This window comes from Gopherus evgoodei, chromosome 23 (genome assembly GCF_007399415.2).
Source record: "Gopherus evgoodei ecotype Sinaloan lineage chromosome 23, rGopEvg1_v1.p, whole genome shotgun sequence".
In the NCBI taxonomy this organism is placed as follows: domain Eukaryota; kingdom Metazoa; phylum Chordata; order Testudines; family Testudinidae; genus Gopherus; species Gopherus evgoodei.
Window position 1 is genome coordinate 4,318,871 of NC_044344.1, and position 17,571 is coordinate 4,336,441.

General features: G+C 48.5%; 1 protein-coding gene across 4 annotated transcripts in view; it reads left to right on the top strand.

Annotated features, from left to right (window-relative positions):
* The first annotated feature begins 3,314 nt into the window (after positions 1-3,314).
* The window catches only part of PCGF2 (polycomb group ring finger 2), a 39,121-nt gene continuing 24,864 nt past the window's right edge, over positions 3,315-17,571 (top strand). For 3 of the 4 annotated variants that reach the window (XR_003997598.1, XM_030541460.1, XM_030541462.1), the window contains exons 1-2: positions 3,315-3,492; positions 16,796-16,935. Coding sequence is in view for 3 of the 4 variants with exons in the window: in XM_030541460.1 (XP_030397320.1) it covers positions 16,824-16,935 (112 nt within the window). In the remaining variant the exon portion in view is untranslated. Of the gene's footprint in view, positions 3,493-15,676; positions 15,787-16,795; positions 16,936-17,571 lie in introns of those variants that run through there. The other variant, XM_030541461.1, reaches the window with a different exon arrangement.

Consider the following 17,571-nt stretch of genomic DNA (forward strand, 5'->3'; position numbering starts at 1 on the left):
TATTCTGGTAACCCCTAGAGACGAACATGATTTTCCTCTCTCCCCCCCACATACTAATGACAGTAATAAAAGGTGCTTACAGCAGACGCCAGGTTGTTGCATACCTTGTTTTTTTTCCCTCAATCCCACAACAGATTAATGCTAAAAAAATAACCTACAGTGTCTTTGTTTGTGGGGGGAGGGGGAGAATCCGCTAACTTTCTGCGGTCCTGTGAGCAAAAAAGTGTTCTTTTCTGTAGTGAGCTGCACATATAAATATGTAAAGGGCGAGAGAGAAATGCATTGGCTTGTTGGTCTTATTAGTTAGACAAATGCAAGATAAAACTGAGGAGAGGGAAAAAGCACCTTTCCTTTAGGTCACCCATCAGAGCTTAAAAGATAACACCGATGAATCTAACGACCAGACCTGCAAACCAACGATAAGTTTCACATATAAAATAAGAGGAATGAACAGTGCATACTACGGATCTGACACAGAGGTCTGATCACAATAGATTTCCATTTAGCCTGCTTATTAAAAGGTCATATTGATGCTGGCACTAGCTTCCTCTTCCCCTCCCTAAACGCATGTGACGTCAATATGTAAATTCCCTTACAAAGATCCTACAAAAAATCCATCCCACTGATCAGGTGCCATGCCATGATTATTTGTACCGGCGCTAATTTGACAAATGAGTTATATTTCCCCCCTTTTCAAGATAAAGAAAGTAGAAGCTGTAGGCTAAAGTAGGTTAGATACTGTTTTGAGATAATTGTTGCCTCAGCATATTATTTCTCTCTGTCATAAGTAAAAACAGGAGGGAAAGAAATAAAGTAGGTGTGAACCAGTTACTTTTAGATTATAAAGCTTGTTAAAGAGTTAGCAACAAATGTATAATTCTAGCAAGTCACTAATCTGGTGGGTTTGGCCAACCAGAAAAAAAATCCTTTGTTATGGAACTGACCTTAATTAAAAAAAATATGAGTTTTATTCCGAAGTACTTTCTGGTCCAGAATATGTTCAGGAAAAGGACACAATGCTAGATTGTGGCGCTAGATTCTGCAATCAATCGGGAAGTGTCCTTCTAACTTTGCCAACAAAAACTTTCCAGCTCGTAAAATGTTAAAATGTACTGGTGTCAATTTCTTTTTTTTTATTCAGGAGTCGTGGGGAGAGGAGTTTTGGGGGGTTGGTGTTAGGTTTTATTTTCTGAATTTTTGCTTTTGGCCAGTGTCCACTTAGGCAAAAGAAGTCCCTGCTGATTGCAATCACTTTATGAGTGTGGCTTCATTGCCTCTTGGAAATATACTCCCCTGAACGAATCAATTTTTCCTTCCTCCCACTTTTTTCCCCCTCTTTTGGCTGCGTTTCTTTTTTAAAGTCTTCTCCTGCCTGAGAGCACCTTGAAGTGCAGAAGAGACTCGATCAACATCAGCAACAGAAAACTTGGCTGCCCAAATGAAAAAAAAAATAAAAAAAAGGAACACCAGAGAGAACTTTTGAGGTTTTAAGAGGCAAGATAAAGTTACCACAAGGCCCAGAAATACATTTAGCCAGCGTTTGGCGCCTCCTCACACCAAACTTCCGCTGATTACAGCTGCAGAATAGAAACGGATGATGCCTTCTGGTTTCAGATCGAAAACCAAACACCCCATCTGACAGCACGGGAGTCACTGCCGGGGAGCGGCAGATAACCATGGGAAATCTAGAGCCGGTAAACAGGGGCAAGTGATACTTTTTGATGCCGTGGGAATCCCGTAAAAATGGAGCAAGAAAATAGGCTGAAAGGGGGTATCCTGGTCGTCACAGGCACTTAATGTTTGCGGGTTTAAATACATATCGCCGACACGTGTTATGTGTCTACATCTTTGGGAGTGTGTCTAATTCTGGAGCTTGATTCGGTTCTGCCCTTCGCCTCGCACCTTCCTTTAAAACCCCAGCACACGTACAGTCACTTCGCGCTCCTGTCAATGAAGACACGAGGCACAGAACAAGGCTAAAACTGACCCCGACGGCTTGAGGCGCAAGCAGGGGTGGGAATGAAATTGACAAGGCAGGTCGAAGTCCTGCTTCCCCTTGGGCAAAGGAGGAAATGAAAGGAAGAGGAGAGAAAACCCACCACGAGGCAGATCTAACAAACCGAAGCGAGTGGGAATATTTGAAAATCTGGTATCGAATGTAGGGATGGTCGCGTGCTTGTAAGAATTATAAAGGGGCAGTGAAAAGGGGCACGGGGCGGTGGGGAGGGGGAAATCTGAAGTCCTGCCTCTGTGATTTAAAAACAAAAGCAGAGAAGGAGAAGGGTTATTTGTCTCTGAAGGCTGGACGTTCCCAAACTTCAGCGGAGACAGTCTCCAGAGAAATCACGCCAAGTTGTCTACAGCGGGGCTGTACTTGGAACTTCATGCGTTGGGTTTGAATCAAAATGTTCGGGGGCGGGGGTCTGTGTGGACGGAATAAAGCCACGTCCTTTCATAACGAATCCCTCAAATTGTCTCATTTCATCCCTGGCTTCTTTGCTTCATTTGATTTGATTCTTTTTATTTGTGAGCCTTGATTTTTGTTTTAAGAGAGACCGCAACAGTCGTGTGGGAGGGAGAATAAAGACGTGTGTGTGTGTGTGCAGAACTGGACAATCTGGAATATCCCCGTGTCTCTGCCTTCTAGGATATGTCAGCGCCTTTTAAATCCATTTCTCTTCATGGTGCACTCTAAGCTATGCCTGGCTGCGCTGTAAATGGATACAAAGCGGAGAGCGAGGGGGGGAAATATATATACACAAACGCAGATATTTTTCCTGGTGCAAAAAAAAAAAAAGAAGAAAGAAAAAAAACCGTTTGCTTCGAGACTGTAACGAAATAGAACATAACTTGCTACGACACTGGATCATCTGCTATTTTTTTTTCCACCTTCCCCAGACATGAATGGCAAAATCCGGGAGCAGAAGGGCCGGGTCTCCTCATCGACCCCTCCCTCCCACCGATTTCTTCCCGCTTATGAGTCCCATTGATTGCCAGTCCCCTGCCCCTCTTTTTTTTCTCCCCCCATGGAGGGAAGAGCGGAGCTGCTTTTGTTCCGACTGGAACCTCATGTTTCGTAGCTTCCCCAGCTTTCGCGACTGCGGTTGGGTCCCTGGGAAGGGGTTTGCGCCGGCGGATGCTGCTGATTCTGTATTGTCAGGATGCTCCGGGGGGCGGATGCCTGGGGGGGGACGGACGAATCTCTGTTTTTGTCTCCCCCTCCTTGCACCTCAGCCCCTTTGCAAACACCCTAAAGGAATGAGATCACGTGAGACAAAGGGGGCGGGGCCACTCTCTTGTCTGGAAGGGAAAAAAAGCCATTTTGTGCCCCCCCCCATGAGATCCCATCAGCAGCTACACAGACGCGTTTCTTCCAGCTCCGACACTTTGGCACAAAAAATAAAAGAAAAGGAGAGAAAGGGGGGGTTTTGGGGAGCTCGCTGTTTTCCCAATCCTGCTCGCCCCCCCTCCCCCGAAAAGATCCGGGATCAGGTAGGGACACACCTCCCCCTACAATCCCTTTTGCTCTGTGGGGTGTTGGGGGGTGGAGGGGGAGGGAATAGATCTCTCCCTCCCGCCCCCCTCCAGGGAAGGACTCGAGTCTGCGGTCCAGGCTGCGAGCTCCCTGCCTCAGCTTCTGTGACATCTTCTGTCTTTCGGGGGTTGGTTTTTCTTCCTTCCTTTTCTATTTTTCCGCTCTCTCTCTCTCTCTCTGCTTTCAAGATGGCCGATCGGTTTATTTGGTATCCATCTCCTGCCTGGCTTCCTATCTTTCTCTTTGTGCTGCTGCTGCTGTTTTTCTGGCAGGGTCCGGAGGGGGAGGGCGAATTTACATGAGATCCCCTCCCCCCCCAGACATGGCAGTTCACCCCCCCTCCCCCAGCATCTCCACTCTCTCCCCCAGCCGGGGAGGGTGTCTGCTCCCCCGTGCCCGCTCTCTTGGCTTCTTTCTCCGGCGGCTGGCTCTTGGCAGCCCCCTTCTCTCTCTCCAGTTGGCACGCCTAACTTTTCGGATCCCTTTTCTTCCCCCCCCACCGCTTTTCTTTGGCCCCGACGCAGGGAGGCTGGCAGCCGGGCGGGGGCTGCCCCGATGTGTGGGGGGCAAGGGAGACGGGGGTCTGGGGAGAGGGAACCGGCTTTGACAGCACCCTGCCAAGCCCTCCCCCCCCAGAGCCCCCAGGAACTACCCCACCCCGGGATGCCACATTGTAGGCACGCGAGTCCTGCCCAAGGGCGCATGGACGTGGGTGGCGTGGGGGGGGGTGTCTTAGGAACTGAGATGTTGGAGCAATATGGCGCGGTTTCTCCACGGTTGGTCAGAAAATGAATGTGAGGAAGGTTGTGTGTGTGTGTGGCGGGGGGTAAAGATCCCCAAGTTTAGGAGACAGCGATTGTACAGTGCCGATGCGCCCCCCTCGGGCTGGGTGGGGATTCCAGGGTCTGGGATCCAACCCCAGCGGGGACCGACAGAGAGAAGAGGGGTGGGTGTGGACAGAGGAAGGGGGTCCTTGTTTTTCTGTCATTCCCGAAGTCATCTGGGTCCCATCCGCTCGTGTGAAAACAAATACATAGAAAACAACATAATGTACCACCCCCGCCGCTGCAAAATAAAGCAGAGGGGGCCGGTAGGGGTTTGCCAGGAGACCCTCGTGGGGGAGGGGGTGGGAGTGAAGTCGTTGCAACAGAGTCAAGGGGAGCTGCGGCGGGGGCGGGGGGCATCTTTCATTTGGTTTTAATTGTCGCGATGTTTTGCGAATCAATATGGAAGTCCAACGAAGCTATCCGAGTGGGGCTCAGTTTTCTATATCAGAAAGAGAGAAAGGAGAGGTAGGAATTAAAATCCACTTTGAAATTCATCTCACCCCCCAAGCAAACAAAAAAAATATATCCAGTTAGATCCCGCCAGGGTCTTTTTTCTTTTATTTCTCCCTCCCCAACTACGTGTGGACACCTCGCAGCTAATTAGCGCGGATCGCCCCTCCATGCCTGATGAATAATAGATTGCAACAGAATATCAAAATGAGCCCACAGCTCGGCTTGGGGGAGGGGGGGAAAGGGGGTTGGCAGGAAAGTGGCTCTCCTTTTCCCCACCCCCTTTTCCATGTCGCCTTTTTTCATTAAAGGGGGCCATTCTTCTAACTTTGGGACAGAATAAATAAATACAATAAAGAATTCCCAACCCCTCCAAGATGCAAAGAGAAAGAGCCTCTCCTGCTGTACCTTTCCCTCCAGAATTAAAAGGAGGGAGTTCTTGTGTATGGATACATTTATATATATTCCCCTGCCCATAGAAGAGTTACTTTCTCTTTGTCTGTGGAACTCTTTCTGGAGGGCAGATATCTATATTTCTTGGGAGGGGAATGTGTGGGACAGAGGGAAGGTTTTATAATTATGGAGGTCCCTTTCTCCTCCAGTTTAGCCATTACCTCTTCCAGAGAGCTGCATGATGGAAATATTCCTCCCTCACCCGAGATTGTATTATCATCATTATTATGGAGCGTCTGCGCACAAAGCCTGCTTTGTTTGCAGAAAAAGATGCATGAAATAACCCTTGTGTAACCAAAAAAAAAATAATCCCAACCAACCAACCAACCAAAACCAAAACAAACCAGAACCCATCACTGCAAAGGAATTGCTGTTCTGTTTGATACTGATGAGGTAGGAAGGGGAGAAATCTCGTGTCAAGGAACTTTGGTAGCAGCGAGCTAATTCTTGAGGGGAATGGACCAGTTTTGCCCTTTGAAATCGGGGCCCTGAGTTCAAGGTTCGCCATCCTTTGCAGTGTCCAGGCGTCGTGCTCGCGTGGCTGGTCTTTAGGCGGGACGGATCCAAGTTGTGAATGGGAGGGACCCCGTTCCATTGGAGAACGTTGGGGCCGTTTCTAGTGGCCGGGGGGGTGTCGGTGTATTTGTTCTTCTCTGCCGAGGTGACAACCCACGGGGCTTTTCACGCGTGGGTTCGAAGGGTTGTCTTAGGACGCAGGCTGGAAGGCTCCATACAGGGAGCTGAGACCGGACATAGGAACCTCACTTGCGCACACTGGAGTCGGTACAGGAGGATATAAACTTCCACAATCCAAGACCTAGCAGCGTTTTGTCCCGGCAATCGATCCCTTTGTTTACATGTATCGACAGGTCCCTGCGATCTCCCTGAGTTGGGGTTGGGGGGTGGGGAAGAGACAGCATGTATGAGCCAGCGAGCTCCGCTTCTTTGCGAACTGCAGCAGATTTGCGCCTCGCCTGGTTGTTCGCAAGGCTGATCTTGTGCAGTGAGCGCTGCTTCGCAGCTTGAGACGTTGTGTGGGTGGGTGTCTTGTGCCTGGGGGATTCCTCCTGCCTTGGAATATGGTACCATTGCTGGAGGGTTTCCCGGCTTACTTGACAAGTTGTAGAATGGCATGCAAACAAACGCAGGGACGTGGCGGTTATTTCTTAGCTGGGGCAGAGAGGAAGGAGGGGATGACAGCGGTCTAGAAGTTATGGGGAACTTTGAAATGTCCTGCTCCCCGCAAATTCGGTCTCCTTTCTCTGTAAGGGCTGGGAGTGTCGCCCCTGTGCCCCGGCGAGCTTGGGAGCAGGGGGGAAGAACTCCCGGAAAGGTGAAATTCACCCCTTGGGTTGATGTGCACAGACCACCTTCCCCTGCCTTCCGGGGGTGCGAATTGCCATCTGGGAATATAGACTCACCTTCCCTTGCCCTCCTTCTTTCGGATGCTGGCCACCCACATACCTGAAACCCTGTCCCCAGTCGCCCCTTTCCAATGTGTATTGGGAACAGTTTCAACAACAGAACCCGTAAAGTGTCTCTAATTCTCAAGGCCCCGTGGCTTGAACAGTCCCGCTCGGGTGCTATTTTCATTCCCAGGCCTAGTCGGCTCCTGCCTCCAGACCTCCTGGTCTGTTAATAATGATTAACTATGCGGAGTGGAAAGACAAAACAAACAACTAACATCATATCACAAATAAGCCAAGATCAGACCTGGAAATTCAAAATTCCTTTTACCTCCACGGAGGCGCTTCGTTTTTAAACGAGCATCATTAGAAAAGTTCTCCCCCATTAGGAACCTCCCCGTGAAACCCACCGAAAAGCTAGCCCACCGCTAAAAATGGATTGAAAAGTGACAGCAGCCCACTGGGAAAAGATTGAGCAGCTCCTGAGAGCACTGAGAGGGGTGGTGATTCCCTGCTGCCTCTGAAATGGCAGAGCAGAGCTTTGCCATCGTCTTCCATTGGAGCATCACTTCCTCCCCCATCCATATCTTCCAAAATAAAAAGCGAGTTTACTCCAGATACCTGTATCTACCCTCACTGCCCTACTAGCCTGGAATGAACGCCCTGCGCCAAATTTTCAAAAGAACTCTGCTCTCATGGAGGCACCAAAATAAGTGGCCAAATTGTCATGCTGGGGACTGGACTTCCCCCTGCCCCCTTTTGTTGTTGTTGAAAATCTTGCCTTTATTTAGATGCTTAAAGTTGAGCTGGCCTCTTTGGAAAATCTAGTGCTGAACACTTGAAAATCAGAACCCCTCATCACCTCTTTTGAAAATTTGGCACCACTTCTCTGCATGCCAGTGATTTACACAGGCAGATGGACTGTGGGAATTTGCTGTCAGTCATTGATTGTGGTGTCTAACACAACTCAGCCTCCAAACCTCTCCAGACTGTTGCAGCCAATATGCTTGTCACCAACAGATGTGATGCCAAGGGGTTTTTCACTGGAAAAATACTTAATGACTAACAAATACATGTTGCCCTGGATTTCCACAACTGTTTCTGGCAGGGCTAGATTCTGTAGCAAGTCCTCTTCTGGGGCTGAAGAAACCTGCAGCAGTCAGACGAGATTTTGTATTGATTTTGTCCTGTTCTGCTTTGTTGACTAAATAAAGCATTTAAAAGGGAAAAAGGAAAGAAAGAAAGAAAGAAAGAAAGAAAGAAAGAAAAAGGAAAATGACACCTCCTCTCTTCAATTGTGAAGCTCTAGGGCTGCAAAAAAGATCCAGTTTCATCTCTTGGATTTTTTTTAATACAAATTATTTGGAAGAACTTTAGAGAAACAATCCCCAAACAGCATTTTAAAAGTCTGAGTGAGGGGGCCCGATCCTGTTTGAGCTAAACTGGAGAAGTCAATCGAAGTTTTGTCTGGGGACATGATGGAGAATGGGGCTCGCTACAAAGTTCCCTGCTGCCTTAGAATTCACCGCTGGGATTTTCTGACAGCATTTCCATGAGCTGCTCTTAAATCTTAACTTCTGCTGTTATGGACAAACCCCTAATTATCCAGATATACGTACACTCTAATATCAGGGGTTTCTGAACTGCTGCCTGTTCCCTGAAATATTGAAAAGCTCAATTCTATTCCTCCAAATCGATGGCAACTTCACCTACTGGCTTTGCGTTTAGACATGGGTAAATTAGAGCAGAATCTGGCCCTTTGAATATCGTTGCTGAGTCCTACTGCCCCTCCATTCTCCCTGAAAGACAAGGGATGGTTAATCTACCATAGAGTGCTCTGTTCAGCTGCGTAGGGGTGCTTGGTGGATGGTTTATTTTTTATTTATAGCTTCGAGAAAGCAAGAAGGACTAGCAGGCTAATGCTGCTCTGACTGGCTTTTCCACTCAATTACTCACTGTTTCCTCTGCCCCCCGCCCCCACCTCCTCAAATCCAGTTTTGGGGCCCGTCTGTGGAAAGGCTTCTCTTCGCCTGCATAAAGCTGTATTCATGGTCAGATGCTGCCTTGAATGTTTCCATAGGAGATAAAAACTGCACAGTTGCAGTGAATTTGGGAGGGGTGTGTGTGTGAGAGAGAGAGAGATCAGCCACCAATGTTTTGGTTACATCTGTACAAATATTTTCTTGGTTTTGAGGAAGGGGGCCGCACCCGCGTCTGCTTAATTCTCTGAATGACCCATCGTGGGGGAAGGGGGGAGAAAAAGAGGGTGGAAATACCTTAAAGCTGCCCTTAACGTTGAGAAGTTGGTTCACGGGTCACTGGTAGGTCCAGAGGCAAAGATCTATCTAATTTCAACTCTCATGTTATGGAGGTCGGACTAGTTCTAAAGGTTCCAGGCGCCCCTCTCACACGTGAAAACCATCTCAGACTGGAGGCTTCTGCCTTATTAATTAATGCCCGTCGTTGTTGTTGCTAGCATTAATCTGAGGGGGAAAGCCCCAGAGAACATCATTCTGATTTGAGTGGTGTGTGTGTGTGTGTGTGTGTGTGTGTGAAGGATCTTAAAATATATAGACTCTGCCCTACGGGGCAGACAGAGAGAAAGGGGTTTAGACGTTGCTTTTGTAGAGGTACTGCAGAATTCAGAACATTTGAACTCTTGCTTTTTGGCAAAAAAGTTGTGGGTTTTTTAGAAAAAAAGAAATTAGGAGAATGTTCACTCCAAAAATCCCTGGTCGGGTGAAGACTACTTGACTCTACACTGACTTTACCTGAGATTTTCAAGTGGTTTTGGGTGCCTGACTTGAGATATTTTAAAAGGGTCTGATATTCAGAAAGTGCTGGGACACTCCCAAAATTAAGGCACCCCAAATCTCCAAGCACTTTTGAGATTCTTAACTTGTATTTTCTTGGGAGGATTTGAGTTTCTTGGAAGGATTTGAGTTTCCGCTCTACATTTGAAAAGCTCTGATGCATCTTCTTCTAAAACCAAATCAAATGTCAGGGGAAAAGATCAGAACAATTCATTTTTCCCCTCCCCCTCCAAATCTTTTTTAAAAATTGAAAAATATGTGTAATGTCTTGTGCTCATAGAGAACGTGGAAACTTAAAAAAAAGGAAGCAGGATATATGTGTATATAATAGCAAGAGGCATAACCCACAGCATTCTGCAGAAAATCAACACGCCAAATAATTAATTTCCATGGGAGGAATAATCTGTGTCTCGGAATTATTGTCTCCTTTTAAGATGTTTTTCTCATCCCTTTCAAACTGGGACGGTTGCACTGCAGACCGGCTATCGCCTTCTTGCGAGGCAACGGCAGCAAAGCAAAATTGTTTGGTAATAGCAAGGGAAAACTTTGGTGATCTGGAAAGATAACGTGTCCTAGGCACAATCTGAGGGAGGCTGAGAGAGAGAGGGGAAAAAAAAGGGGCGATTGATCTGGTTCTGGAGCCTTGTCGAGATTTTAAATCCAGACCCACATCTGAGGTCACGTGCCCTCTTGCTTTGTGTAAACCCTCCTCTAGCGTGCTCCGACTGTACTTTGGAAACCCGAAAGGAGAATTTCCTGTTGTCGGGGTCTGATGCCTACTGTAACTGCTAGCAAAGGCTGCATTAACCCAACACGTCGCTGGTGTCTCTTTGTGAAATGCAGGCGTGTCTGTTTTGCAGCAATAAAATTATATGGCATTATTATTAATTATTATTATGATAAATAATAATATTTTCTAATAAGCGTTTGGGAACCCGCATAACCAGCTGTGCATGTCTTGTCTGGTGATAAATGGTGCCTCTCTGATATTGCCAATCGATATATTGTTTTCCGGTTAGGGAAGGTAGCAGGAGGGGAAGTGGTGAATCCTGGGGGATCTGCGCAGGAGTGGGGTGTACGTTTGGATTTCTAGTGACTGTGTCCTGGAGGAGAGACACCTCCAACGGTGCCGTTTAATCAAACGATAAAGCAACGTGCTCCACTTTAATATAACGCTTTCCACCAGAGGATCAAGGAGGAGCCTATTACAAATATGAAAGGACTCAAACTTTGCAGCATCCCTGCCAGGTGGGGGGAGGCATCATTTCTCTAATTTCGCAGGCGGGGGAATCTGAGGCAGCAGAGAAGGAAGGCACCTTGCCCAAGGTCATTACCAGAGCTGGAGTGGTGGGAGGAAGCAGATCGCTAATCTCCCAGTTACATCACAGACCATCCTCTTTCAGCCCCCTAAGGAGTTAATATTTTAAAGGAAACAGGGGGCCTCTGCAAAATTAAGCCCGAAGGGGGCAGTTTAAACGTAATCAGCTCTGGGTTTGGTGCAGAAGGGGAAAGCTGCATCGGAGCTGTTTAAATAGATTTTTTTTAAGGAGGGGGGATAGACAGGGAAGTGAGTGGATGGATGCCGGGAGTGGAGGAGGATTGAGTTTATTTATTTTCTGGGGGTGGGGGTGGGGAAAAGGTCAGGGCTGTGGAGGGTGTTTTGGGGGGTGACCGGGGGGGGTGTTTTAAAAGGAGACTAGCGCCAACCCCATCTGAGTCATGAAATCAGGGTGATTATCATCCGGTTTAATAAAACCGGTTTGTGCTGGCGTCTGGGCTCCCCCTCCTCCCCCTCCACCTTCCCTCTCCTTTAGAGACCTATGACGCCATTTGCTAGACTGGGAGGATAACATGAAAAAAACCACGAGAGTCCTGCAGAACTCATTGCCCGGCGAGAGCCCGAGTCACTGGAGGGGGATTGGATTTCAGGTGCACCAGGCAGGCCAAAGCTTCCCCCCCCACCGCCTTTGCTTGGCTGTTGCTGTTGGCATCTTGCCAGCTGTTACCCTGCAGGTAACTATAGAAACCAGCGCACAGGGAGCCTATCAGCAGCCCCAACGTCACCTGCGCCTTGTAAAGGGGTCTGGGGGGCACTTCTCTACCTTGAGGATGCTGAGGCTTGAAGGGGCGGGGGGGGGAGACGTGCTGCTATTAAGTGTAATCGGGGGGGGGGGGATGGAAGCAAACAAGCCGAGAGGACCCCAAGGGGTGTGAGAAGTGCTTTTGCCTTGGGAATCTACAAAGGGAAATAAAGCTGGGGGGGGGATGACCCAATCCAGTCCAGAAAGCAGAACCGGGCGTTTCAAAAACCCACCAGCCTCTTTCTGACCCGCAACTGTTGTGTTGTTGGCTTGTTTGCAAACCACCCCACAAATTCTTCCCAGCGGGCAGGCGCTAATGCTGGGGCGGCCAACGGGGCTCTTGCTCCCCCGAGTTGCCAGCGCTGAAGGGGAGGGGCGGCGGGGAGTGGTGGTTTTAGCCACCGCCTGGAGCAGGATAGTCCCAATTTCTCCTCGGCCCCTTTCCCCTTTGACACACCCACCTCCGTGCTTAAGTTTTGTCCCACAGTCTCACCTCGGTTGTTTGTCTACTGAGGCTGGGGGAGTGGGGGAAGCACCTTTGCCTTGAAGTTTGATCAGTCACTGTACCGATGGGGGAGGTCTTTGATTGGCACAGTATTGTGTACAGCTTTTGTGAACGTTAAACGCTTTCCCCAGCATTTGTGTGTGTGTGTGTGTGTGTGTACACACTTCTGCACCTATCCTTTGCAATGGTTCACCATCCCAAGGGTAACCCCCTCTCCCAGGCCGCTCGGAGGAGTTTGCTGCGCTCTGTCCGATATAGATTAACGCCCGGCCTGGATTATAATAGGTAGATAAACTTCCATTTTTTAAATCAATCCCCTCCATGCCCAGGATGTGGAGAACTTGTCAAGAAGCAGCTCATTTGGACTAGCCACAAGAGGGTGGGTGTTTTGTTTTGTAATTCAATAACAAGGATTTTACATAAAATAAAATAAAAGGAACCCGGAGAATGGCTTGTAAGGGGACTGAATCTGTGTGTGTGTGTGTGTTCGTTCCTAACAGTCTGCCCCCCCACCGACGTCACGCACAAAAACATTTGCACAGAAATAGATTTTAGTTCAGCCCCCCCCTCCACCTCGGATGGTTGTAATAATATTCTGGCTCCTCGCCAAGTATAGGAGTTACCATAGAAACAATAAAACTACAGCGATTCAGGGCCCCAGCTCGAACGTCTCCTATAGTAAATATTCAAGTAACGGGAAAGGGGCTAGGGGTGCAGCAATTACATCGACATCTGCGACTTTCTGCATCTCTCTGCACTTGATTGCATCGACTGGTGATGGATTTCCCAGGGGGACTGGATTGGAACCCCACTTGATTTAGAGCTGCAAACGTCCTGCTCAGAGTCTCAGACTTGGCAAAACCCTTTCTTGTTCCTTTCCATGTTGCTTCCTTCATGTGTGTGAGGGAACTGAACCTTGCAGACAAGTTATGTTTTACCGCGACTACAAATTCTGCCCGGTGCTTATCTGTGTGCCTAGCCCTGGAGTTTTTACTTCAAAATCCTTCTGCTTTCCAAGGAAATATCCCCCCTCTCCTGGGGCGGGCATAGGTGTACACACACACACACACACACACACACACACACACACACACACACACACACACACACACACACACACACACACACACACACCCCGAACTACCCTCCCCACCCCGCCGCAAAGCAAATCTATTCATTCTAGCAAAGGCGACCCATAGTTTTTTTCTATCTAGATTTGGGGGCCTGGCTGTGAAAAGCCAAAGCACGTCCCAGATTTGAAAAAAAAAAACAAACCCAACACCACCACAACATTCACGCGCGTGCCCGCGAATCCAGGTCCAATTGTTAAATTCATCTCCTGTCTTAATGAGGTGTGTGGCCGTGTGGCTTCTGTCACGGGCAAGGAGCCAGCAGCCGGCTCTGGAGTCTCTATAGAAACCACGAGGCACGACCGGAAAATGCCTTTGACCATAAAACAAAATGCGCTGGCATTAAAACATATAAATACCCGAATGGGGGGCAGGGAGGCAGACAAAAGGCCGAGTTCCCAGTCGCACCAGTTGAGGCTTGGGGAGGGGGGCGATGGGAGCTGTTAAGGAGACATCTCAGCAGGGACGGTCTCAATCCAGATTTCTTGTCCTGGGGGGAGACACACCAGAAGTCCAGGAGACCTCCACTTACACGCACGCCCCTTTTCTTGCTTTTAACAGCGATTTAGGGGAGGCGGTTCATCGCTGTGGGTTTAGGGCCGGATCCCACTGCCTAAAAATCAACACCCACGCCTGCAGAACAAGCAGGCGACGAACGGCCCTCGCCCATCGGCCTGGAGGCGAGTGGATCTAGATTTTTTTGGGGGGGAGAGGAATTTAAGCTGGCACCAATCGCTCCTTTCCCCTTCCTCGATTTCCCCGGAGGCAGAGCCTGTCCCTTTAAATACGGTCCCGCAGTCTATTCCCCACCGAGCCATAAGTATCCATCTATTTAAATACCCCCCTCCGGGGGTCGTGGGCACTGCCCCCTCTGGGGGTCGGTGGCTCTGATTGGGGGGCGATGGGGGCTGGTTTGCCTGCATGCAGGAAGGCCCTGGAAAGGGGCGGTGCTGCGCTCAGGCAGGCAGAGAAGGAGCCGCTGGGGAGACAAAGGTGCCGCTTCGCACCTTTGCCAGGCTGGCCAGCCCGACCGACCCCCAGTTTTCCGCTCTCCCCGCCCGGAGCCTTGGCTATCAGGCGGGTGAAAGGCGAGCGGAGGACCCGGAGCCTGGTACCCCCCCCGGGTTCCGGCTGGGAGATCGCAGCGGTGAAGGACAACAAGGAAAATGTGGATCCGGGGGCGCTGAGGATTTCTTGTCTGGGCACCTTTCGATCCGTGCAGGGGAATCACTGTCTGCGGTATGTGCCCACGCTGCGCTGCGGGGCACAGGGAACGGAGGTGTGGAGGGGGTTTTGTGTGCGGGGATTTGGCTGCAAGGAAACAACCCCACAATGTGTGTCTAGGCCTGGGGAGGTGGGGGAGGACAATAGATGTGATCTAGAGACGCGGTAGAGCTCATCGGAGACTGTTTCAAGTGGGTGTGGCATGACATGACAGTGCCACGCGTGGGTGTGGACGGGTGCTCTATATTCTTCCATGTGCTAATATGGGGGACAGATTACAGCCGGCTTTTATGCGTTATTAGATGGGCCTCCTAGGACACTGGGTTGTGTTTGTAGATGGAGGTGTATTTGCAGGCTGCATGATGCCATATGGACCCATTGAACGTGTGTGTGTATATTGCAGTTATGCATCCGTGTACATCTTCAAAGTACTGTACCAATATGATAGATAATGTAAGCGCGCATGAAATAAAATATACACACACACTGATTACAAAATAAGGCACAAAGAACATAGTTGTGGTGTATCCATACTCGGTATGAGTGGACAGACACACACTATTCGTGTGTATGTAATGGAGGTAACACTATGCCCGTGGGTATACTATTCCAGTGCTTTGAAGATGTAAACTTCTGTATGTGTGCAGATGATTCATAGGTACCCAGACGCCTACTGAATGTGTATTGGGTGGTGTCTATTCTCTGCACATTGTTTATGTGCCTCTGTAGCGTTCATTGAGAAATGCATGTGTGATGTGTGTCGTGGGGTCTGACACGCCTGTCCTTCTGGTCTGTACGCGCAGGTACCTAGGGGTCGTGTAAAGCGATCCTCAGCAGAGCTTCTCAAGTCTGGCTTTCCCTGGACTTGTGCGCTTAATGAATTGCGTGTTAATGTTCAATTAGACCATTTATCTGATTTGTTCCGGTCCATTGCCCTGCTGGAGGGAGGGGGCTGGGAGAGGGTGTGAGGCGTGATGGAGAGGGATGAGGGCAAGACCATGAAATCTCCCCTCGGCTTTGTTATCTGGTGTCAGCAGCAGGCTGGGGAAGAATTAAAGAGGACGTGTGGAGAGCCAGAAGCCAAGGTGAAGCTGTTGCAGCTCCTAGCTAGGTAGGATTGAAATGCCAGCTGCGTGGTGCTGCTGTGATCCTTCTGCTCAGGGGCTGCAGGCTTTGCTCGTCTCTTCTCCTTTTCCTTTTCCTTGAGGTTTGCCCAAGTAGCACACCCAAAAGGAGGGCTTTCTTTGGCCATAGTTTGATTACAGATGATCCTGAAATGGACTACAGCTGAGGGAGAAGAAGGTAGAGGTCCACTTGGAGTAAGAGACCATTGGGGAAGGAGGAGTTTATTGTTAGCTAATGGTGAGCAACGAGGCTCTTGATTTTTATTTTTGTTTAAATATATAATTTAGAGGGGTTTCCCTGTGAAGGGTCTCCATTTAATAAAAAAGTGTTCCTATAATAATCTCCATCCTTGCATCTACAATGTGTGCATAATCCTGAGTGGAAAAACTGGACTGTGTGTGTTAGGTTGAGCCCTATTATTTCTGCCCAGCTTCAAAACACACTAAGGAAGCAGTGATAAAACCTGAAAGCTGCATGTTGGGTCAGTTTCTTACCTCCTTTACTACCCAGATCTATACAGATGTACCAGGCGCATCACTTCTTTATACTCAGCTGTGCTGCCTGGTATTTTCTCTGAATTGATTTGTCTCCATTAAAAAAAATAAAATCACGTTACTAAATACATTCTTTATCTTGTATGGGTTTGGTCAGGGTTTGGGAGTAAAAAGAAAGATTCACTATATAATGTAAACTATAGGATCACTATGGGCCAGATTGTAATACTCTCAGTGACTTTTATCTTCCCCCATGAGTATTATTATTCTCTTACATTTAGATTGTGGCAGGACCTGAACACCACAACCAGTTCTGGACCCCTATGTGCCAGGTGCTGTGCAAACCCATAGCCAGTTAGTCTCATCAACATGATTATATTTGGAAAGGGTGCTACCCATCCCCGTTGGACTCTATGGGGGCTGCAAAGGAGGATGTTTTGTTTTGTCAAAATACAATACTCAGTCCTCCATCCCTTCTCTCTGTATTATTGCAATTTCAGATGCTTTGCAAGGCCTGACCACAAAACCCAGATTACAAGGTGTGCGTGTGGGGGGAGGGGGAATACATCCTAAAACCAGAGACTCCTGTGGTTTGTAACCTACTGAGCCATTTGCTTCTGGAATGTTGCCTTCACTAGCTCCAGCTGATGACTTGGTTCTGGTAGTTGCAATATTCCAGGAGGGGTGATGACCCTGTAGATGCCGCTAACTTGATCCTCGGGGTGGGGTGGGGTGTGTGTGTTTGTTTCCAGAGAGGATCTGCTGAGGCCCTGATCCAAAATGCACAGAACCACCAGGATAAAGATCACTGAGCTGAATCCCCACTTGATGTGTGCTTTGTGTGGCGGCTACTTCATAGATGCAACCACCATAGTGGAATGTTTACACTCCTGTAAGTGCCCTCTGTACCTAGGGGGGTGGGGCGCAGGGGAAATCAGCTGTTCCCAATGAAATGCTCTTTTCTTTCATTCCACCAGGCAGATCTCCTTTTTGGGTGTTAAGCTCAGAAGCCAGTTGGTGGTGATGAGAGATTCCCCAGCTGCTCACCCGAATATAAGTCCATGGGCCAAGATTTTTCAAAAGTGGCTGGTGATTTTTGGGTGCCTAACTTGAGATACCTTAAATAGGCCTGATACTAGTTTTTCAGGAAGAGCAAAGCTCTCCCTTTCTGGAAACCAGGGCCTCCTTGTCATGTGACACACCCCCAAATTTGAAGCACCCCAATTGGCCTCCGATTACTCTCTCAATAATTTTGAGGTGAATTGGTGAAGCTAGAATCCTATCATATTTCCAAGGAAAACTGCTGCATCTCTTTGGGTGGAAACACCAAAGGTGTGGATTTCCTCAAGGGGACCTTAAAAGGTGGGAAAACTGATACACAGTAATATTTTTTCACGCAACGTGGGAATAAACTGTAGAATTCACTGCCACACACATTCACCAAGGCCAAGACTTTAGCAAGATTTAAGACATTTCTAGGGTTATCAAGAATACCAGAGTTATAATTAACAATGACAAACATTTGGGA